The 24,909-nt window shown below is 44.7% G+C and overlaps 1 protein-coding gene across 1 annotated transcript in view; it reads left to right on the top strand.

Moving 5' to 3' along the window:
* Nucleotides 1-9,847: 9,847 nt before the first annotated feature.
* Nucleotides 9,848-24,909, top strand: part of Cpvl (carboxypeptidase vitellogenic like) — a 108,441-nt gene continuing 93,379 nt past the window's right edge. The window contains 2 exon segments of the mRNA XM_038320152.1: nt 9,848-10,022; nt 16,742-16,864. Of these exon segments, the coding sequence (XP_038176080.1) occupies nt 9,848-10,022; nt 16,742-16,864 (298 nt within the window).

Below are 24,909 nucleotides of genomic sequence, written 5' to 3' on the forward strand. Positions count from 1 at the left end.
GACATTAAATAAATAAATAAATAAATAAATATTAAAAAAATTTACTCTCTTACTCTAGAGAGGTTCCCCTGGGAGCAGAAATTAGACAGACTCAGTTTACTGTGGTTTACAGGGCCGGTTTCCATCTTGACAGGTGGATTTTAACACTGAGGGAATTTAGCAGGGAGTTGGAGAGGTGAGCCAGAAGTGTTGGAGAAGCATGTCAGCAGAAAGTGCTAGTTAAAATGATTGACTACCCAGGAGATGTGGGGGTGGGTGACACAATCACTCTGCCAAGGGTGGGCTCCTGGGAACCCCAGAGGTGGAGGGAGCTGTGATGGAGAAATTCCAAAAAGCTCAGACTCAAGGAGACAAGGCATGGTAAAGCCATAGAAGGGGCACTGGGAATGCTAGAAACATCGGCTATGGAGACTGACATTTTTTTTTTCTTTAATTTAGAAATGAGTTCATTGGTGATTTTAGCAAGATGGTGTGGACAGAAGTCAGAGTGCAGACAGCAAGAGCGGGGAACAGTGTCTGCCTTCAGAGAGAGAACAATACCGACGGTGACTCAGGGCCTCAGAACCAGACAAGCCCGTCCGTGGGCTTTCTCCCTTGTCTTCACCCTGAATGCCACCCAGACTCTGCAGACCTAAAGCAGTTAGTGAGGTCAACTTCGGCAAGACCTTTTGGTTGGCTTGAATCTAGAGCCGGCTTCCCATGCTCATCATACCTTACATAAGAAATTCCTTTAGCTCCGCCTTCCATGTCTCGCTGACCTCTTCGAGTTTTCCTATATGTGCCTAAGGAAACTTAAAACATTCTTGAGGTTTTTTTGCACTTAATTTTACTTGCCATGCCTCCAGGAGGGTTTCCCTGCTTGTGCATTAGCTTCCTAAGGCTGGGGTAAGAACATACACTCACACTGGAGAGGAGAGGAACTTGCTAGCCAACAGTTCTGGAGTCAGCAGAACACCCATAGCTCTGGAGACCTCAACTGAAATCTCCGGGAAAGAGTTCTTCCTTGCTTCTTCCAGCATTGGCTGCTTTCCAAGCCCCTGGGTGGTCTTTTGTCTCCTAGTTGCACTGCTCTGGTGCCCACTCTTATGTGTCTGTATTCTATCTTTCTCATCTTTTCAGGGCCCTCTCCTTCCTGTATTTCCTCCTCATCCTCCTTCTGAAGACATGAATTATGTGTGACAAGCTCTATCCTAATCCTCATCATAACTTAACCAATTATATCTACAAAGCCTTTTTTCCAAATAAGGTCCTTTGTCAGATGTTGGGAATTAGGGCTTCAGTGTGTGTGTGCGTGTGTGTGTGTGTGTGTGTGTGTGTGTGTGTGTGTGTGTGTGTATGCACACACATATGCTACAACCCAGTCTTTTAAAATTGATGAAGTCACTTGGGTGAATGTCCTATAACTTGAGTGTGTCTTCAGAAGTTCATATGTTGCACACATAGTTCTGAAATTCGTGTGAATGGTTTTGGGAAGTGTGACCTTTGGGAGGAAATTGGCATTAGATGAGATCATGATAACAGTAGTAGCTTCATGAGAAGAGAGCCCCTGGTTCGTCGGCTTGCTCTGTCTCACAGTGGATGGCTTCCACCATGTTCTGATGCAGCCAGCCTGCCTGATGCTGAGCAGACGTTACTGCTGTGCTCTTTGACTTAGAGAGAGAGCAGGCATCACGGCTTATGACCTTGACTCTCCAGCAGAGCCATCAAAACGATTTCTAGTGTTGACAGGCTCCCCAGTCCTGGGTGCTCTGCTGTAGTAACTGAAAATAAACTAAGACAGTTGCCTTGCATGTTTTTTATCTTTTCCCCTAAGTCAACATACCCTACAACAGACACAGGTAGCTATGCCTTCAAAACACAGCTGGCCATTCCTGCCTACCTCTGCTGTAACTCCCTGACATGGCCTCTCTCATCACAACCAAACCATTATATCCTCCTCTACTTAGTATCCTGGTTCCGTTCTTATTCTGCTAAAGTCCACCTGCTAGGGAACAGCTGGAGTGACCATTTCACAATTTGCTTCTCACTATTGCTCCCTGGCTTAAAGCTCCACAGCAGTTTCCCACTGTTGACCAACAGGAGGCCAGACTACAAGTTTAGGCCCCTCCCCTCTCTGTTTCTGTCTGTGCCACTGAGTCTATTCCCTCTGTCCCCAACAGTTGACAAGTTTGTTTGCATCTCAGGGCCTTTGCACTTTCCTCAGGGATGGTTGACTTCTCATTGCTTGTCCATTTCCACAGAGATCTACTTCTTGCCTGCAGTTAGTCAAATGATTTCCTGAGGGTTCGGAGGGCAAGGCCCAGGGAGGACACAGATGTTCCTCAAAAAAGTTTGCTGAAGGAATAAAATCACAAAGTAGCCAGGCAGTGGTGGTACACGCCTTTAATCCCAGCACTTAGGAGAGAGAGGCAGGCAGATCTCTGTGAGTTCGAGGCCAACCTGGTCTACAAGAGATAGTTCCAGGACAGACTCCAACGCTACAGAAAAACCCTATCTTGAAAAGCCCCCCCCCAAAAAAAACCACCAAAAAACAAAAAAGAGAAAAAAATCACAATGCTCCATAGAGTTATTCATGCTGGTTGTACAAGATAAAGAGACTTCCTTGTTCAAATATTAACTTATGGAATGTTTCTAAGGCTAAAGTTCCATATTTAAGCAGGTTTCTCAGGATGGTCGTTCAACTCTGAGGGATGAATCGTGGTGTTTCTATACTGATCTGAATGAGGAAGGGACATGCAGGGAAGTGCTGGTACAGGGGCTGTGGGGTGGCTTTGTCATCTAAAGAGGACTGCCTTTTGAAGGGAAGTAAAGTGTCATTTCCTTACCCATCACAAGGTTGACAGCTGGGACCCTGACAACAAAGAAAAAAAAAACTAACAAAAGAAAAACACAATGTGTTTATTTAATGTAAGTTTGAAGTGATCCAGAAGCCTTCAGAAAGCAAAGACCCAGGGAAAGCTGCATGTTTGGACAGACATATAGGAGGCCTGGACCACCGAGAGTGTGTCTATGACAGCAAATGGGCCAGCAGGCCCAGGGTCTCACTAGCATACCCCTTCCTTTTGGAAAAAAGCGAGAGCCCATCTGGAGAGAGGGTCTTACAGTCAGCTTCAGAGAGGGAATGACAGGCTATGCATTCCCGGCCAGGTCTTTAGAGGGGGAGAGTGAACAGGGTAGCTTGCATTGCATGCCCAGGTGTCATATTTGGGGGTGTCATGTTCTCAACTCTAATCCCTGAATCCTTTGTACTGTTACCTATGCTTTGTGTGAATCCAGAAAAGAATTCACTGAGAATCAGTTTGTTTACTAAGAATCGATTATACCACCCACCTGATAAGGGTCAGAAAGAAAGACTATAAAGCAATTAGCGCAGTGCTTTGTATGTAAGGTGTGGTTGGTGTTTGCCAGTTGGCTGCCAGCACCAGTGTCAAGGCATGATGATGCCTTTGATCACGAACACAATCTCTTTCAAAATACTTATGAACGCACGCTTACTTTATTTCCCAGCCTCCCCTGACCGCCCTCCTTTCCCCAAGGGCTGTGAGGGCCCAAGATGAAGCTCCATGGTCCAACCTGTGATTGTATTTTCTCCTCTCCTGACCCTGCTCATTCTTTACCTGCCACACAATTCTAGTTTGTGTCCCACCCTTGCAAGTACAAGGTTTTGGTGGCAGAGATAGTGACAGTTAAATTCATCAGAGAGATGAGATTCTGGGTCTGGTGCCAGAAGTGAAGCCTGGGGGAATGAGATAGGCATGCCAGGACACTTCAGCCAAAGCCTTCCTTCACCTTAGGGGTGTGTCCTGATTCAAATATCAATTTTAGAAATTGAAATGATATCTTAAAGACATGAACAATGAATATCTGAAAATAATTTTTGTTTAAATCATTTGCTTACGTGGAAATCCTTTAGCAAAATGGATACATTTAGGGTTTGGGCTGCTATTTAATTCAAGGTTATACAATAACCCTTTATTATCAATGTCTCATGCTTCGTTTATGCTCACAGAACCCTGCAAGGTGCCCGACTCTTTTCTACACAGCAGAACCCACTTGCTCCGTGCTTGTACTCCTTTAAATTACAATTTTCATGGAAGTGGTCTATTACTGACTTTTTGATTTTATTTTTCAAAATATTATCACTTTGGGAATGTAAAATGCAGTATAATATGTTACGGAATCCAAATGCCTATATATTTTTTTATCATGGCAATAATGTTTATCACATGAGACATTATTCCTTTTGCTGGAGCAGTCTTGGTGTACAATGGAGAAGCGAGAAGGAGTAAAGGCAAGGCAGAGGCGAGCCTGAATTACGGGTGTGTGTGTGTGTGTGTGTTGTGTGTGTGTGTGTGTGTGTGCACGCGCGTGCGGCGCGCGCCGGCGCACCTGCCTTTGTTCTCATTCTAGATTTTGCAACTCTTTCTCACTAGTAAACACTTTCAGGTGGGCCTTTTTGGGTTCCTTTTCCTGAAGCTTCTGGACTGAGCACACCACTCTGGCTCTCAGGCACCCAGGGCAACTGAACAGAACTTTCCTCATGTCCCTCTGCTGGCCACTTTGGTGGGGATTGAAGTGGAAGCTGATGAGTAGTATTATCCAGCTCACTCCTCTGGTAAGGATGCGCAGAAAACTCTATAGCAACGGACTCTGGAGGAAGAGAGACCTGGTTTGTGACATTGTCGATTTCTTGGGTATAATACTTGCTGATGTGGTTGACATCAAACTCTCCACAGCAATGGAACACCGTTGGCAAAAGATGCGTGGAAGGAGACTTTCCCATAGACTGCCCACTAGACACACATTTTTAAAAAAGGAAAAGACACAAGAAAAACTATGACCTCGAAACTGTCGTAGTAAAAATAGCCAGGATAGTGATAAGTTTTGGGTTAATTTTTAACTGGCTTTACGATATAACTTATTCCATGATAAGCTTTTGCTAGTTGAGTATTAAAAACAGTATCTCTGTTAAAGAACTGTCTCTCGGGGCTCCTGCAGATGTAACTGACAAGTTTTCTGGTTGTGGTCTGCCACCCTAAGGGGGACGCAAGGGAGCTGACTGTCTTATCAAGGTCATGAGTTATGGTGGCAGACCTTGCCCGAACACTGACCCTAAGTTCCATATACCATTTTGTTTGTTTGTATTGCTCATCAATCTATGAGTGGGACAGCAAAAGACTGTTGTCTATTGAGACTAGAGTCAGAATATTCATGGTCCAAGATGAGTCCAATAGAAAGCAGGTAGATTCAGAATCATAAATGAATCCTGGCTTTGAGTCTTGGCCCATTTTTTGAGGTCTTTGAAGGTCTTCATCCATTATGTGATCCTCCTGATGAAGTCCGTTCTTTATGTCAGGTTTGGGTTTCTGCCTTGTTGGTATGCCTAACTCAGAACATGTGAACATCTAATGTCTTCTGAAGACAGACTCCCTTGGGCCTTTTAGATCCCTCAGTCTCACAACGTTTGTCTAGTGGTTCATGCATACATATTTGTTATAGACTTTAAACAGAACCAGATACAACTATTAATAATAATAAAGGACAATAGCATCTCACTTTTTGCCCAGTCCCTTCTAAGTTACCAAGGCAAACCCCACTTTGAGCCTCTGAAGTTCTGTGACTTTAGATCAGGATACCATCTTATAGAATGTTGGAGAAAAGAAGAACAAACAGAACCTTATTTCCTAGGAACGCAAGAGGTCATAAACCAGGTAGTAATGAGGAATAAGGAACAAGCCCCCTGGTTTTGTTCTGTCTATCCGTTGCTTAATTTTTTTCTGAAGGAAGGAAATCAAACTATCAGAAAACTTCCCTTTCGTATTTATAATATTGATTATTGTAGAAAACTTAGACATTTATAGAAAGTGTAAAACAAGGAGAAATAAACCTCTATCTAGTCTAGCGTCTACTTTTCTTTACCTAATACTTTGTCGTATTTCTTAAGTGTTCTCTGTAGTTATTTCAGTTTTTATTGTATCAACTTTTGGACTGGTAACTTATCTGGGGTTTGTAATTGAGATGCAGTGTGTTGCTTTCTATCCTAAAGAAATTTGGGCTCAATAGCTTCGTTTATATAAAACAATGGATGACACGTGGACTCTAACCCGTAATACTTACTGGCTTTAGCAAACACATTTGCAAACTGCCTTGATTTGATCTACTACCATGGCCGGAATTCACCTAGAGTTTGTGTGTTGAACCACTAGGAGGCCCTGCCTTCCCCTGAACCTTCACTAGGCTGTGTTTAGACTGGAGCTTGCTCTCTCCTTCATTATGCATTCAAGTAGGCTTGATGAAATGGTGGTATGGCTAGCAGTTTCTTCTTTTCTTTTTGTAGGTTCTGTGAGTCACAGCTTCTGTCTAGTATAGGTTTATTCATTCAGAGAGTACTCAGTGTTTAGTAAATGAGATATTTAGTTCGACACAGGATCAGCAATCGCATCGGGGAAGGTTGGTTTTTTCTTTTTCATTCCTCCGTTTGTGTTAGTGCTTTTCATTTCCCTTAGGAGAGATGGCAGCTGAGCAGCTGTGGAATTCTGACTGTTACGGTGAGAACTGCGAAATATAAGGATGTTGTTGCCTTAATTCACGGCCCTGGGAAACCATGACTCCAGGCAGTCATTGATTAAATGTTAATGAGCTCTACTAAATTGAACTAACCCTTACTTTTGTGTACTAAATTTATGTCATTAAAACAAGCCCCTTGCCCCTACTTTTTTTTACATCGTTGTGTGAAGTTCTCTTTCTGGGGCAATGCTGTGACTACAGCCCGTGTGTTAAATATTAATGGTGCCATTAACAGGCTGGAGGCTGGGTGCTGGAAGACAGGGAAACCAGACAACAGGGTGCTTTTTTTTTTTTGTCTGGCCCTAGAAGACCATATTCCTGGAAGAGCTTTTCTGTTATTACTAATTTTTTTTCACACACTAGGCTTCTGTTTTCCAAATCAATAGAACTGTTGATCTCCGGCATTCTTGGAAAGTAGCTATGTGATTAAAGCCTTGTGTGTAACAAATTTACATAATTAAAAACAATATCTTAACAGTGCCATAGTGGCCATTACCCTTGGGTCTCTTGAGAACTTAATTTCAATTCTGAATTCATTTGGTTCTTTATTATAGTCAATAATAGCAACATCATTTCGAGCTATGTACTATACTTGGATGGGCTTATTTACATTAGGCATAGAGAATTCTATTAAGTTAACCCTGAGAGAGATGACAAGGGTCATATATTCAATCAAATTATGATTATCAACCCTTATCTCAGTGGGGAAATGTTGCTGAAAAGCTTGTAAAATTTGTCACCACCCAGTACTTTGTATTATGCTAAATTGGGTTGGGTTAAACATGTGGTAAATAGGTTTGTACACACTTTGTATTTTTAAAGTGTTCTAATGCTTTGACATTTTGAAGCCCTGAAAAATCTAAAGCAGACGTGGTATTTGCATAATTGTATATTTCCTTTTATAATCAGAAAACTGAGAGAATGAGGGGTTTATTACTGCACAATATTTGTTTAGAATTTAGCTGCTGGGGTTAGGATTCAGGAATAGAGTTCTTTTCTAGCATGTGCTAGCATGTGCATGGGTTCCATTAATGAATTTAATTTATGCCCTGGCAAGGCTGAAGCATGCACGGACAGCCTGTATTTGGTGGTTCTGTTGAACTTGTCCATGTTGGATTTCATGTCTAAGCTGATGAGGATCCCTGACCAGGTCTCTTCCTCAAGATCTCATTACAGTTGTTATGAGCCACCATGTGGTTGCTGGGAATTGAACTCAGGACCTTTGGAAGGGCTGGAAGAGTTCTTAACCACTGAGCCATCTTTCTTCTGCCTCTGGGTTCCCGACCAGCTCTAAAAACAAACCACCCAGATCAGAATTTATAGCTAAATTATAGCTTAAGTATCAGTGGGGTGGAGCCAGGTCCGGCAGGTGCGGTGCTGCAATCACTAGGCAGAGCTGGGATGAAGGTGTGGCAAGAGAGGCATCTGCCTCAGGTGGACCATCCAAGGCATGACAAAAACTCAATAATCAAGACAGCAGTGTTTATGAGCAATAAATGAAAACTCTATATAATGACCAAAAAATATGATAGAAATAAATCAAGATTTTTCGTTTGTTTGTTTTTTTTTTTTTTTTTTTTTTTTTTTGTTTTTTTTTTTTTTTTTTTTTTTGATAAAGGGTTTCTCTCTGTGTAGCTCTGTTGTTCTGAAACTCACTCTGTAGACCAGGCTGGTCTCGAACTCACAGAGATTGCCTGCCTCTGCCTCCTTGAGTGCTGGGGTTAAAGGCCTGAGTCACCGCTGGCTGGCTAAATCAAGATTTGAATGAAACCGCCTCTGACCACACTGCGCAGGAATTTCATGAATCCTCACATACCCAGGGGCCCTGAAGTCAGGCGGGCTTCTCTACGTTCCTGTCCTTAACCCGAGTCAACATATCCAGTCCATTTTTGTTTTGCCTAACCTGATGTGAATCATTCTTACCTTCTAGTGGAGTTATTAGGAGATTCAGACCAGCTGAAAAACACATTCGGAATATTCAGGAAGACCCACTGCAGACAACACTGTAAGTGTTTGTTTAAGTCTGGATGGCAGGCAACACGATTTCAGGCCATTGCGATGATGTGCCAGGAGAATCCTGTCAGAAGAAATCACATTTAAAGATTGTTGCTGATATCTCCCTGCTCTGCTCTTAAAAAATTGATTATTCTTATTTTAACTGTGTGTGTACAATGTCTAATGTGGGGATTGCACCTGTATGCAATTGTCAACAGAAGCCAGGATGAGGGTGTCAGATCCATGGATCTGGAGCTGCAAGAGGTTGTGAGTCCCCATGTGGGAACCAATGCTCTGGTTGTATATAAGAGTAGCCGGAGCCCTTGACATCTAAAGCCTGCTCCTTCTACTCTATACTTTGTTTATTGTTGTGTGAGGCAGACTCTCCTGTACCCTCGTGTTGGCGGCAATTGTATGTGGTCGAGATGACCTTGACGTCTGATTCCTTTTGACCCCAGCTTCTAAGCACTAGATATGTAGGCTTGCTGGGCCCTGTGGAGCCTAATTTCTTAAGTTACTTATCAGAGACAATTGGCCAGAAGATCTGGAAATAGTTACAGGATCCTTGATTTCTTCTTTCTGTGTTGTTGTTGGATATAAAACTTGTGGTTTGTAAGAGATAAAGGGATGCTAGAAAAAACCTACAGCTCATTTCAAGGATTCCTCGGTGATGCACTGGAACCCTTGGTCTCTCCCCTTTGCTTAAGTCATCTCCTGTGCTGTTGTGCGTGTGCGTGTGCGTGTGCATGTGTGTTGGTGTGTGGGTGTGTTGTGTGTGTGTGATTTTCCTGTTGCTACTCAGTTGCCTGAGTTTGACCCCCCTTCATTTCCAGTCACCTTGGGAGAGCTGCCTAGGTCATCTTCCACCTGACGTGTGCACACAATACCCTGCCATTCTGCAAGTGATGCAGTGGTCTCTATCACTCATGAGAGGCCTTTTCTAGAGCCCCTGGTTGCTTCTGGCTTTAACTTAATTCTCTACTGGATTTTTTATCCAGGCCATGGTTTTAAATGTAGCAGTTGCGTTCCTGGTACACTGTAAATCCCTTATAGAATCTCTCTCTGGTAGCTGAGGTGGGATCAACAGGGTTGGGTGGGCCTTGCTTATTTCCTGGTGACGTCCAAGGGGATCAGCAAACTGCTTTTATACACAATAGGAAAGGGTTTTTTGTTTGTTTTGCTTTTCTTTTGTAAACAAATAAATTTCTTGCATGTAAAGCAGATAGACAAATACTGGCTTTTGACTGAAATGTGGCATGTTACTGCTCTCTCCCCAGGCCAAGAAATGGTTGATGCCATGTGGAAGGTGATTGTTTCATTGATCCTGTTTACGGTCAGCCCTGGGGATGGACTGTTTCGCTCCATATACCGAAATACCCATGTTTCCAAGCCATTCAAGGGAAATGCAGGACGGCCTCTATTTCTTAGCTCTTATATCAAAGCTGGGAAGATCAAGGAGGGTAAGTCCGAAAAATGATCCATGGTATTTTAAAAGTAACTATCCCCTAAGATGCAAAACACTTGTCAGTGTGCTTATTCAGTGGCTTCATTTCAAATACTAAAGACTGGATGCCGTGTATCATCTGAGTTTTGAGCTAGAATGAGGGGATGGGGAAGGAATATGGATACAGTTGAGCTGCAGCGTTTTCTCTTTGCAAAACCAGTGGGTGGCTCCCAGGGGCGCAGCACGGGCAAAGCCAGTGCAAGCCTTGCAACTTGGATGTGTTGGCATTTGTGCTGGTGTGTCCACTTGGGAAGAGTGAAGGAGCTCCATGGCCCTGCTGGAATTCCTACCCATGCCAGCTGGTAGGCGTGGGCTCCACACTCGCAGGGCTTCCCTCCAGCCACTTTGCTGTGCCTCTCACCTAGCAAGTTATCCACAGCTCAGGCCTCGATTGTCCTCGTCTGGAAGATGCAGATTTAACTAGCATCTTGCATAACTTGGAAGGAAGCCATGGAAATCTAGTGTGAAAAAAAAAAAAAAACTTAGAAAACTGCCCGTAGCCTGTAAATTTCTTCCAAAATCTTAGCATCTGCAGAGGCGTCATTAAGAGACTATCAAGAAGCTAATATCTGCCACTTAATAGAAAGAAATCACATTTGGTGACACTAGACTAAAGTGTATGATTGCGTGTGCTCTTATGGCATCTTGGTGCTTAGGTAAAAGTCACCATGGCTACAAAGAACCTCATCTGGGGAACTCAGTTGACCCTGAAGTTACAAATAGTGTCCAGGCTCTGGCTTTGAGGAATTGTTTGTACAAATGAGCAGAAGACTTGGCTGGTGGCCAGGAGGAGTCGAGGAAGGGTCACAAGCAAAGAGGAGACAGACAATGAGTGTTTGCTGAAGGAAGGGATGGGTGAGGTGTGATCTGAGGAGCTGCCGGAGGGGACCGAGTTGGAGAGAAAGGGAAGAGGGACTTGCTGGAGGGTTCGATGGGACTGAGGGTGAATGAGAGCAGAAGTTTCAGGTCTCAGAAGGCCAAAAGTAAGTCTAAACACTCTACAAGGAAGTCTAAAATAAAGCATTTCCTCATTGGAAGTGTCCTCACATACAAAGGGTTGCTACCATTTTTGTTTTCTTTCTTATCAGGGGGTTGAATCCCACCTTCATGGCTTCTCCATGAAATCTGAGTTGGCTCTAGGTTTTTCTCTTTGCTACAGGAAGGTGAAAGGGCCTTCACTGTGTAATCAGAACACATGAAAAAGGACTCGGTTTCACTTTCTACAGTCAAATTCACAGAAAGACGGCTGCCTGGCCACATGGGCTGATTCTAAAAGTTGTATACGAGTAGGAAACAGGTCAGCAGCTCAACGCCACAGTGCAGCACTGCACGAAGCTCAGCTTTCTTAGAACTTCAGACGGATGCGCAGATTTATCTCATTGGCAAGAAGTCAGGGAAAACCATTTGATGCTGAGCTGAAAAGGGGATGAGGTCATTATAACCAACTTCTACCCAGCAGCATGCAAGGAAGGAGACGTGGGCATCTAGATTTGCCAAGGGAAAGATGGGAAGATGGGGGAGCAGAGAAGCCTATGGGGCTCATATCTTCTGCCTTCTACTCTGTGCTTTGCCTGCAGAAGTTTATTCTCCTTTGTTTGAGAAGTCTGTTATCCTCTGAAATCAATATACCAATGCATGGGAACCAGTTAAGAAATACAGTGAAGTATTACATCCAAGCCAAGTATGCTCAAAAGTGAGAGAAGGGACACCATTGATATAATCAAGATAGAAAATAGTAGTAGTAGTAGTAAAGATAATTAATAATAAATTATAAAGTATATATTGTAAATAATAAATGAATAAAAATAATAATAATGATTAAGAATATTATTATTCCCTAATAGGACTTTTATGTAGTAGGCACTTAATAAATACTTATGCAATTTACATTTCAGTCTTAACTAGGCCAGAAACCACGTTTTCCATATATTAGCTTTTAAAGAACAACCCTCATAAAAAAAGCGTAATTATTGTTCCCATTACATAGATGAGAAAACTGATGCTCTAGGAAGATAAGTATCTTGCCCAGAGCTATAAAACCAGTAAGTAGCAGACCTGAGATCATAACCTTTGCCTACCAACCACAGTATGAACCGCTGTGCCATGTGACCATCCTCCTTCCTCAAGGCTGTGGGTGAGATATGGGTGACCCAAGAAGGGTCTTTGTGCTCAGGAATCAGGAGACAGCTAAGCAAATACATTAGGTGAAGAAGCCATCACATGACTGTGCTCTATGTGGCAGAACTGAGTACAAAGAACACTGTGGAATACACCCGAGCAATGGGCCGTCCCCATCCCTGCCTTGCAGCATCTCTGGCCTAGGAGCATCCCGTGGTTATGGGCATACACAGTAAGGGAGAAGCTTGGTCTTTAGTCCTTTGGTAGCAGGCCTAGCAGATCTCCATCCTATGAATCTGAGACACTCCCATTATTAGAGTTGTGTTCCACACTCGGAATCGCTGAGTGGAGTTTGACTGGTGGATCCAAAAGCTGGCACATCTGGGGACTCAGATGCTGCCCCACAACATAATTAAGGATAATTTTATTCATCCGCTTTGCTGAAAGTTCAGGGAGCTGTGGACAGATGGTCAGCTCCCTCTTCAAATCCCCGTTGTCAATGGAGTCTGTCAAAGCTGCAGGAATGGGAGTCTTAACATCGCAACAGAACGTTTTTCAGATAAATAGTAGTTCACAAAAAGACAAGGGGAATTTTTGGTTTTTTTTAATACCTAATTAGCTAGCTTAATTTTATGTAATTGTAATTGCATGTTTGCTTTCTCTGAGGCTAAAATAAATCCTTACATTCTGGAATAAAATGCAGAAGGCAAATTTTAACATCTTTACAAACACTATATTTTCACAAATTCGAAAGGATATTTGTTGTGGGGGGTTCTAATTTGTTGTCTGTGGACTGAAAGTGTCTGTCTAAGCTGGGGATGGCTGGGGTGTTTGTGAATCTAAGTGTGTACCCCAGTTGGCTGGCTCAGCCCTTCGCTGGCCACACTCCAATAATTCTCAGAGTATTAATGTCACAAACGCTGGGAAGAGCAGTAAACAGCAAAGACAGAAGTGAGATGACTTCAAAGAGAGCCTTTTCTTGCCTTAACTGTTTTTTAAACATTTGTATTTGTGTGTCACATCATCAGAAAGATAAAAAACTGCAGGTGGAAGCCTGTTTTCCACATTGCATTAACAGCTGACTCTGAGCTAGGGATGAAACGCACATCCGAACACATTTAAAAATCACGTTCGTTGAGGGAACTTTTGATTATCTTACACTGATGTAGTGAATAGAAATTTAAAATATAAAACAAAAACACTCTTTCATAACTAGAAAGGGGTCTTTAAAGAGGAAAGGGGTCTTCAAAATTTGTTAAGATATTGACAAGGTCTGTTTTCCAAAGCAGTTTGGAGAAGTATGCTAATCCCAACACAGTGTCAGCGGCAGCCCATTCATTCACTTATTCATCTGCCCTGCATTATCATTCGTTAATTCATTAAAAGCGTATACGGAGTGTCTTAAGTATATGAACCATCACGCTAAGTCCCAGGGATTCAGAGATTAAGTGTGACAGATTCCCTGCCTCCCTACAGCTGCTATAGGAGGAGAAAAGGGGCAGGACAAGCCTAAGTACATGTCAGTGGAGACGCAGCCTGGGCATTCTCTGGACGGAGGGGCAAGTGAGCAGCCAGATTCATCCAGAGCTAGCCTGCAGACTCTGGGCGCACTGCTGTCTGAGACAGATTGGTGCAATCATCTCTTGCCCATATCCCGTTCCCTCCAGCTCCTTTCTATTATTTATTTTCTCTTTTTTTTCATTGTACTTTGACCTCTCTCATTTTTCTCTGTCTTCCCTCTCAAATCCTGTCCTCGAGATTACCTCTCTCTGGATTCTACCTCACCCACTCCAGCCTTCAGCTTTTACTTCTTGGGGAATGGATGCGTGTCTGTTTGATAGTGAGAAAATTAATATATTTGCTTAAGGTAAGTGCTTTCTGACCTGGAGTGTGATTCTCTTTTGGCTGAGAGGAGAAGGAGAGGAACAAAATAACATTGGGAGGGAAGAGTGGGAGCTGAGGCAAGCCCACTGTCTTAGGAACCGTTCTATTGTGAGGAGACACCAGGACCAAGGCAACGCCTACAAGAGAAAACATTTAACAGGAGACTTGTTTACAGTTTAGTTTAGTCCGTTATCATGGTGGGAAGTATGTCAGAATCTTCCAGACATGATGATGGAGAAGGAGTTGAGGTTACAACTTGATCTGCAGGCAGAGAGAGAAGGTGGCAGGGGAGATTGGACCTGGCACAGGCTTTTCAAAGCCTCAGAGACCACCCCCAGCGAGACAGTTCCTCCAACAAGGCCACACTTTCCAATCTTTCTCAAATAGTGTCACTCCCTGGTGACTAAGCTTTCAAATACTCGAGCCCATGAGGGTCATTGTTACTCAAACCGTCACACACGTTCCCCAGACACTTCTCTTGTCTTTATCTTAAGAGCCTTTCCCTGCTTCTTTTGGGTCATTTTTGGGGTGCAGCTGTTAGTCCAGTTTATCAACAATGAAGGTTTACTCAGCTTGACGTTCTGAAGGCTGCAGAGCCCAAGAGAGCTGGATCTGGTGAGGTCACTTTGGCCACGGGCACTTCATAGAGCCCCGAAACAGCACAGGCCATCGTGAGAGACTACAGATGCTGGCTTACGGTTCTTCTCTTACACAGCCACAGCCTTACGCATCAGGGCCCCACCTTGGTGGCTGCCTTTCAATTCATCACCCACAAAGCCCAGCTCTCAAATACTGAATGCTTGCTCTTCTGATATTTCAAAGGCACATTCTTAAGTACCTTTTGCTGTTCTTCATGGCAAGTCTGTAGTAGGGCAATCTGTGCCCACATTTGGCACAGAAGGAGTCTTGGACATGAAGTTACTTAATGAAGGGTTGATTAGGGTTATAAACCAGATCTGTCTCACAAAAAAGCCCAGCTTTCTACCATGCTAGCCCAGCTGAGCCCTCAGTCCACTCCTCACTGAAACCTATCCTTTGCTCCACCTCTGTCTCTTCCCCCAGCTGCTGCTGGTCTCAGTCACCACTGCCACTTTCTGGACAACAGTAGCTATGTGTTGTGCAAGCCAGTTTTTTTCCTGTGTATATGTATATGTATGTACTCATGTATATGTACTCATGTGTGCATATGTGCCTTAGCGTGGAGGTCAGGGGACAGTGTTGGGTGTCATCCTTAGTAATGTTATATACATCTTTTGGAACAGTCCCTCATTAGCCTGGAACAAACTAATTTCACTAGAGCAGCAGGCCAGTGAGCCCAGGGCTCTTCCTGTCTCAGGTTCCTCAGCACTGCGATTGCAAGTTGACTTTTTCTGTAGGTCCTTGAGATTCAATCCAAGTCTCCAAGCTTGCAAGGCAAACCATTGGCTGGTGAAGTGACCGCCCAAGCCCCCTAGCTGCCTTCTTTTGGCAGTCTTGGACACAATGACTCTGGGTTCCTGTGGACACCTAAAGGGTGCTCCTGTCCTGGTTGAGAATCTACGCACAGGGGAGGCTGGCTGCCCCCACCAGGGGCACAACGCTGGTTAGGTGGTTATGCTAGGGAGCATAAATGAAGAGAACAGGGAAGTGTGTTCCAGAAGTGCACCCCCTTGGAAAGGCATGCCCACTTCTAAGAAAGGAGCTCATAGTCTCAAAGCTAAGACTTACAAGGCTATATGACAAAGGACAAGCAAAGAAGGGGAGGTAGCATGCCCAACGCCTCCCAGCATTAAAGAGGAACTGAGACACACACCCCAGTAGCTGCAGCCAGACAGCAAGACTTCCTGCCTGCTATAGGTAGCTGCACTGAGTTGGGGGTTTGTGGGTTAAAGGCCCTGGGTTTTACATCACTTCCTTCGGGATCAAATACTCTTACAATGGTAGATTTCTTTTTTTCTGTCAGTGATATGGTTGTGTGCTGGGCTGGGGAGTGATGCCCACCACAGTGGGTATCATTAATTGATGGCATGTTGACTTCCTAAGAGTTCTCCAATTTAATATATCTCAGACTGAAATGCCGTCCTGGACTGAGTCTGTACAGAAGGACGTTTCTCTTCCTCTTGCTCCTGCGTACCCCAGCACCCGCTTTCTGTTCTCTTTCCATCCTGTTCCTTGTAGCTCCTTCTCTCCCACTTCCTGTCTCCTATGCCTGGGACTCAGTGCAGTCACCTTTGGCAGGCAAGAAGGAGCATTGCAGCCTGGCTGTGGCTACCGGGGCATGTGTGCCTCAGCTTCTCTTTGATGCTGGGAGGCCTTGGGCAAGTTACCTGCCTTTTCTGTGCCTCTCCTTTGTCATAGCCTTGCAAGTCTTGGCAATCGTCTCATCGGCATCTTGGCAATCAGCATCATCTCGTCTAAGGCCCCCACGGCTGGCTGAGGATGTCCTCGTTCTCTGTTTCTGTCTCTGCAGGCATCAGAAATCCAGGGTCTCTGCCTTCCACAGTTGTCCCTGTTCTACTTTGACCCCTGTGTAGCCATGAGGCCACCCCAGGTTCAACTCCTTTCTGCAGCCACTCTGAGCCCCTCAGGTCTGATCCGTAAGAGAGCAGAGACTTTGTGCCCCTAACAACAGGAAGGTGGGGCCAGAGGCTTAGTTTGATTCTCTGTACCTCGCATTTTCTTTCTCTTCACCAGGAAAAAAGAAGAGCATGGTTAGTCCTTTCCCTGGAATGAGCCTGAAGAGTTACTCCGGCTACCTCACGGTGAATAAGACTTACAACAGCAACCTCTTCTTCTGGTTCTTTCCGGCTCAGGTGGGTGGCCAAGCCCTGTAGTGGAGAGCTGAGGGGAGCTCACTCCCGAATGAATGGAAATAGTAGCTTCTGGGGTAGACCCATGGGTTTTCCTGTGTGTGTGTGTGTGTGTGTGTGTGTGTGTGTGTGTGTGTGCATGTATGTACGTGTGTGCATATATGTACATGGAGGCAGGAGATCAATGTGTCTTCCTCATTTGTTCTTCACCCTATTGTTTGAGACAGGGTCTCCCACTGAACCTGAAGCTAACTGATCCAGCTAAACCGGCTGGCCACTAATCCCAGAGGTCTGTTTACCTCTGTCCCCGAAATGCTGCCATTACAAACCTATGCTACCAAACCCATTTTTATATGTGGGTACCAAGGATCAAGACTCAGGTCCTCGTGTCTTCATTGCAAGCACTTTGATGACTGGTCCATCTCCCAGACCATATTCATAGCCTTTCTTTAAAATTAGCACACAGTAGGTTGGACAGTAGCTTTAATAACACAGTAACAGACTTTGTTATGGAATTTCTGTGCCTCATTTGTTGTTGCCGGATTCCTCACCACCATTTGCCTCCCCTCCTACTCCTGTTTTGTACCCCTCTTCTCCTATGGACCCCTTTACTTCTTTTAGACCAGGTGATCCATTATCATTCCTCCCCACTTCCCTAGACTTTCTAGTTCCTACAAGGCTGAAGAATCTTTCAAAAATGCTTTAATATTTTCTAAAAATAAATAAATGTTTGTGGAGGAGGTATGGAGAGTTTCCCCCCACACACTTTATAGTACCACAGCAACCCTCTTCCCATCACAAGCTTCTTGTATCTTTTAAGTGTTGCAATTTATTTAATTGCTTAATTTATTAGGTAACACTTGGGCAATGTGAACATTGGAGAGAGACCAAGGAAAGGAAGGAGTGGGGAACCTCTGAGACGGTTGGAGTGGGGAACCCACTGAGAGGTTGGAGTGGGGAGACCCTAAGAGTTGGAGTGGGGAGCCCCTGAGAGGTTGGAGTGGGGAGCCCCTGGAACCAACAGGTCTCAGCTCAGTCATCTGGCTCACCTGTGGTTTTCAGGGGCTGCTCACCTCTCCAGGTCCCTGGCGACACAGGAAGAAATGCTTTTGAGCTCACCAGAAGTTTGTGGCTTATTCCCATGACACACAGTTCTTTGTGAACAGACCCTTTAAGGTTGAAGGTCCCTTGGGGGCTCTGGGGAGAGGTGCTGAGGTCCAAAACACATTAAACGCCTACCACTGAGCCCTTTTCTATTTTCACTTGCCAAATTGGATTTGCTTTAGAAGCTGGAGAAAGCAGAGCCTATCTCCGTGGAGGCTGGTGTTCATATTTGCATCTGATTTGCATACAACAGTGTTTCATATTTAATAACCTAGTAAATTGCTCCAACCAGTGAATAGGCTTTTTCTCCCTTTTCTTTCTTTCTTTCTTCTCTTTCTTTCTTTTTCTTCTTTCTTTCTTTCTTTCTTTCTTTCTTTCTTTCTTTCTTTTCTTTCTTTCTTTCTTTCTCTTTCTTTCTTTTTTTCTTTTCTTCTTTTCTTCTTTTCTTTTCTTCTTTCTTTCTTTCTTTCTTTCTTTCTTCTTTCTTTCTTCTTTTCTTTCTTTCTTTCTTTCTTCTCATTCCTGGTACTGTCTTGCTGTGTTTTCTTGACTTCTCTCCCCTAACCACGTGACTTCTGATGTGCTTCACCTCACCGTAAGCTGTCCTTCAGAGAATGGACGTGGCAGTGGATAGTGGGGAGTTTCAGGTGTGTAAGGTTGGGTCTTTGGTGTGTGTATGTTTGTGTGTACGTGTATTGCATGGAATCAGGAGATCAATGTGTCTTCCTCATTCGTTCCCGGTAGACTTTCCTGGACTCTGGAGGGATCCTTATTTCTTCCTCGGTGAGGCTATTGAAAGAGTAACTGAGGAGCGCAGAGCACGGAGTTTGGGGAGAGATGGGAAGACACCGGGAGGTGGCTACGCCCTAGGTCCCTTCTGCTTGTGAGCGCAGTCTTGTCTCTAGCGCTGGCCACTGGTAGACTCCAGCTGGCAGAGAAACGGTGGGGTGCTCTTCTGAGCCCCCCAGCAGAGCCCGGCAGGGTGAAAGATGCTAACTGACCCTCAGCTGCAAACAGCCCAGAGGTCTCAAGGTCACTTGACCTAACTGAGGCCTAAAGGTATCACCTCACTTTATACTACATAGAGGCACTCCTTGGTTTCTGTATTGCGTTTGTTTCAGAGCTCAGCTTGACAGGCACACTCTAAGCTGGTCCGAGGTTCTCTGTGAGCTCCTAGCAGGACCTGTGTCAGTGTTTCTTGCATACCCAGCCAGGGCATGTTTTTTTCCTCTCCACCACCTTGTCCCCTCATGTCTTTCTATACTTGTTTCTCTCCAACCCCAAGTTCCTCTGAGGTTTCATGCCTGACTTAGGAAATGCATATATACTTATTTAAGACTTTGTTTTGCTTGAGGTAGAGGTCTTGCTATGTAGACTACGGCTATCCTCTGAAACTAGTGGCAAATCCTCCTGTGTCAGCCATCCCCCAGTGGCTTGGACGACTGGGGAATGTACCACGACACTTGGATATGTCCGCAAATTTTATCTACACATAAAGGTACGCATCTTTGTAGAGCTACTATGTGCTGTTTTGATACATCGAGGCACTACGTGAATGTTTTAAATGTCAGCATGATTTCAAATACAGATGAATATTATGTCTTATAAACAATTCTTTGCTTGTGGTGAAAACATTCAAAGTACTTTCTTCCATCTCTTTGGACTGCACTGCACCTTACTGTTATCTACTGACCTGATACTGTGCACACACCGGGAACGCCTACCTTATTGTAAGTTAGTTAGTACCTACGGGGCTAAATTTGGGGACTAAATCATGCCCGATTCTTCCCCCCTTCCTCTTCCAGGCTACTGCTCTGTTCCACGGTGGTCTCCATCTTCACCAGAAAGAGGTGCTCATAGTAGTCAAACCCTGGTGGGAGGGGTCGGGGTCACCTGCATCCCTTTGTGGTGTGGCCTAGCATGGCGGTTAGCTTTCCAAATTGTGCTTGGCATTTTCACTAAGATGGTTTGGGGCTTGGCCTCTGTCATCCCACCCTTCCTTTCTCTTTGATCCCCCCCCCCCCCCCCGCTGGTGAAGCTTGTTTCTTTCCTTTCTCTTATACATTGTCCAACCTGGCTTTGGACCAAGAAGTTCTTCATTGACATCTGTATGATGAGTTTTTAGTAATCATTCAGATTTGGGAAGACAACAGTTAGTAATGTGAAGAGATCAGAGAAGAACCAAACAATAGAACGGTTTTCTTTCCTTCTGTTTCTACCTGACGGGCCCGGTCTAGCATGGCTTTTCATGCTGAACTGGAGAGGAGTACAGTTCCCTTATGTTCTGTGGGTTCAAGGTTAGCCGGTTGGCTTCTTAGTTTTTCCCTCTTAATTAGCTTAGAACATAGCTATTCACCCATTGATTGGGCTGTGGTCTCTTGGATCCAGTTCTATAGCCATAAAAAACATCCTACGATGGTGCCAGAAGTCCTGGCATGTGCTATCTCAGCACAAATGTCTTAGGTTTGGGTTTCTGCAGAAAGTGACAGGCAAGCTTCCAAAACAGGCAGAGTTTTGTTTTGAAAAGGCCACAGTGTGAATAGTTAGGGAAAGATGGTGCCACACCTCACCCAGATGCTCACAGGCACAAGCAAGTATCCAAGGCTTCCAACTAGGAACTGAGGAACAGGGTGGAGCAGGTACAGAACTCAAGGAGAAGCAGCTGCCAGCTACAATGAGGGAAGTCCCTTTCATTTGGCAGAAATATGAGTTCCTTGCCTGTCCCAGGGAAGCAGCTGACATTGTCATCAGGAGAAAAATGACATCTTTAAAAAAAAAAAAACCGAGGGTAGCAAAAATAGAGATCCAGGAAGGATGCTGCACTCAGAGCATCCTCTGAGTCACTTTCTGGATGCTGCTTCTCGGATTATTTAGCTTTCCTGTTATTTCTGTGAGATTCCCATTATTGTCTACCAATCAGTGCATAATGAATTCCTGAAGACAACATCAGTGGGCAGTGGGAATACTGTAGGGGAAATAGCAGGCTTTCTGCCTGGGATGGGCAGAGCACCATAAGCAATGGAAGACAGCACCTCTGGTGGCTGCTGTTAGCGGAACTCAAGCCCTGTGCTCACCCCACTTTGGCTGACCCAGAATTTAAAGCTCTTTAACCTAGACTTCCTCGTGTTTGACCCTCATGTGTCATTTCCCTAAAAGTCCCCAGAAGGTTCTGGGGTACAGAGGTTGAAAGTATGGCCTTTTGCACTAGTCAGGCTTGGAGAGCCAGAGCACATTTCCTAGGGCATGGTAGCATCTGCTATCTCAGTCATCACAAGAATCCAAATAGCTGGATGCCTGACCTGGGTCTCAAGGGCAAAAGAATAATGGAGCTAACTGATTAGAGAAATGCCGGACTCACAGTAAATCTTGCTTTATTGTTAGGTCCTATTATCATTATCATTTGGTGGATACCAGTTGCCACCAATACTGAGCCAAATAAACACAGTTCATGGGGCTGTAAAGGAAATAGAGGGAAATTGCAAGTCAGAAGGCCCCCAATCACCAGGCAAGAATGTAGATTAATTGCTGTTGGATAAGGAAATTACCATGTGAAACTGGGCTTTGTCACACTTCAACCAGAAGATAAAGAGACCTTGAGGCTGTCTTCTTTAGAAAGAGATAGCCAGGTTTTTACCTTATCTTCTAGTAACACAAGTAATTTGAAGTGTTCAGAGTTAGCCCAGCCCCCTTTCCTGAGGTCCACCCCTAGCTCTTTCCGGCCAAGGACAGGCATGATTCTGGGTTTATGTGGTGCTTTTAGAGTTGAGATCACGAGAGGCCCCTGGGGGAATCCTATGAAGAGGTTTCTCACTCAGGAACCTGCAGGTAGGACCCTCCACAGCCAGACAACAGGAAAGCAACATGACACAGGTTAGGCTAATCAATCCCTACACCCAGCCATCACCCAACAGCAAGGGGCTGCTCTGACCATCTCTGTCAGTGGGGGCAGATGTTCTGAAGTGGACAGCTTGTCTAGGCAGTGAAGGTGGAATCAGGGGCCCCCTAATCTGTCTCCTGTTGCCGGGTATACTTCCTCCCCTGGGTTTCAGGACTTCCTCAGACCTGCTTGTGGGAGAGGCGAGGGAGTCCAGACTCTCTATTGCTCCTCAGAACCCCCTGGGAGCTCCATAAGAAGGACCCGCTCCCTTCTCAGGTCACCTACACTTCCAGGATCCCCCGGGTTTATATCAGCACTCCACATCTTCCTAGTACAACTTGTCAGGGGCCTTGAACTAGAGGTTCATGGTATAGGGATTCTGTTTCCAGGTCTTCAATTCCTGGCCTGTTTAACTCGGTATAAGGCATTTTTTTTTTCTCCCTGGGGTCTGTCTAATCTCATTCAAATAGGGAGATCAACGAATCGATGTGTAGGGCTGTGTGTTCTAGTTCTATACGCCACCCTGAGCCAGAGCCATCCTGCCAGGCATCACCCTGTCCCTGACCCATGGACAATATGAGGGATGATGTTATCATCAAGTCTTAAAAGCTATTGAGGTTGTAAACACTACACAGCCCTAGATAGCTAACACCTTTTCTTTAGGTTGAGCTATAGTAATCTTGTGGACCGTGGTACCTACTCACTAAACGGTGAGGTAGTGGTGGCTACTGCATAGGTAGTGGATGCGACAGTGTGCTGCTTGCTTGTGTTTGCCAATCTCGGCTCTAATTTACCATGACCCCAAGATAGCAGCTTTAATCATCTTTGCTATTGGGTGAGTACGTCAGTAGAGGGGCGCTGGCACCGCAGCACAGAGTTGCCTTCCTTTTCTGTTCCCTGTAGTTAGCTGTTCTATGTTTAATGGTTTAGTTCCGTTAGGTGACCACTCTGCCTTAGTTGTTCACCCAGACCATGAGACCCCTCTGCCTAGGTGACCATCCAGCTGTGGCCAAGCAATCCAGGGAATTTAGCTCCAAGGGGTTGTTTCCAGGCCTTCTTCAAAGGAGGTCTGGAGCACAGCCTTGGGGCGCTCCCACCCCCTTTCCAATAAGATCAATCGGTCGATAAGCTCTCTGCTGTCTAGCCCAGTGTTCTCTTTACATACCTATGGAGAATTTCCCTCTGTGTCTGTGCCTTTATACTGTCTTTCCTGGTCCTGGGAAGACACAGGCAGCTTGTCGGCATGCTGGTCTTAGCTCAGCAATCTGGACTTCTGCCTGATGCTGTCCTTTGCCCCTTGTGGCTGCAGCACACAGGTATTTTGGAGCAGGGTTACAGGCTAGTGTTTCTGGCTAAACAGAGCAACTTGGTCATTCACACAGGAAAATGATTATGTGGTTCCTGTCTTACGAGTGGACTCTGAGTGGTCCTCATTCTTCTCCTCTCCGAGAAACCGGGGATGTTCTGAAAAGACCTCAGGGGCTTGGTCAGCCAACTTGTCACTCACCCTCCTTCTTGACTCACACCAATATGCTTTGCATCTTCAGATACTTGGGCAGGTTGCTTAAACTGCAGCTTTCAGGCTTACCTTGACTTGGGTTATGGAACCCCAGGGATTCGCTAGTGTGTGTCTAAAGGTACAGTGGTGATTGGCCCAAAGTTCACATCAGGTTGATCTTCCCTTGATCCAATCAGCCAAGGGTCCATAGGATAGGGAACATGGTCAATGGACCCCCCTTTTTTATGAGTGTAGGGGTTGTTCCTGTGAAAGGCATTTGGATCAACAGGAGTTCTCAAACTGTGTCTTCTGCAGGCGACCCCCCAACCACTGCCAATGCAGCAGGTGTTAGAAGTCAAAGACACACTGCCTTTGTATTTTCTTTCTGATGTTCTTGAGGCACCAAGAATCTGAGATAGCAAAGCCAATATAAAATGAAACAAAGTTAGCTAAAAATGATGGGTTATAGATCACTCTATCCTAAGTATATTGAACTGTGTAGAAAACTTTTTTGGTGCGCAGTTGTGTTTTGGGGAGAATGAAAGTTCTGTACAGGGGTGGAATGTATTAACCCTTCAGTCATTTTCATCTTAACTTGAAGAATGAAGAAGACCAGAATCCCACATCCACATCTCTCATTCCTTCTAAGCTAGCCTTCTTGCCCGAGGCCCTAAGAAGCCTTCACAATCTCCTGGGAATGGTTAGGGAAGAGACAGAGGAGGAGTCTAGTGGGCTTAAAGCTGAGACAAGTCAAAGTTCGATAAGACCTGATGGGCCTGGAAATGGTATAAGGAGACCAGAAACAAATTTGAAAGTTAATTTCCCTATGAGTGATCATAGCAAGGAAGGTCTAATGTGTCCCTGCGTGAAGCAAGATGAGCAGCATTCCCCTAGCAACACACAGATAGCTTACGCAAGCTGTTCACATGTGTTGGGACTATGTGTGTAGAATCAAAATGATACTTCATAGCTGTTAATTATTCTGGTTGCAAAACAAATTGTTTTTAAATAAAACCCCTTCCTTGATTAACACAGCGTGCCAGCTGAAGCATCATAAGAGCAGATATCTGTGGGGCAGAGCGGGACTCCATTCAAATCCACTTTGGAGAATTTAAAGACATTTACTTTAGGTACCAATGACTTTCGATTAAGAGCGAACATGTTACAAACCATCAGTCTATGCACAATAGAAGTACAGGGAAGAACTCATTGACTTGCAAAACACACTTCCCATTTTAAGCCTGGTTAAAGTCTGGCAGTGGTTTGGCTATTGCGTCCTCTTACCTAGTGTGGTGTTTCTTCGTGGCATGGAAGAAAGGGTTGGCCAGAAGTAGGCATGCAGATTGGGTACTACTGAAAATATTGCCCTCCCCTGTGGTAAGCTGCCTAAGTTCCCTAGAGCAAGCACAGTAGAATCTTCTGTGTAATATATAACTGCTGGAATGGTTTAGATTTTTGTCAACTTGACACAAAATAGTCCACCTTGGAATAGGGAATATCCATTGAAGAATTGCATCCATCAGATTGGACTGTGGAGTATTTTCTTAATGAATGATTGATATGGGCAGGTCCA

The sequence above is a fragment of the Arvicola amphibius genome, chromosome 2 (assembly GCF_903992535.2).
Source record: "Arvicola amphibius chromosome 2, mArvAmp1.2, whole genome shotgun sequence".
NCBI lineage: Eukaryota > Metazoa > Chordata > Mammalia > Rodentia > Cricetidae > Arvicola > Arvicola amphibius.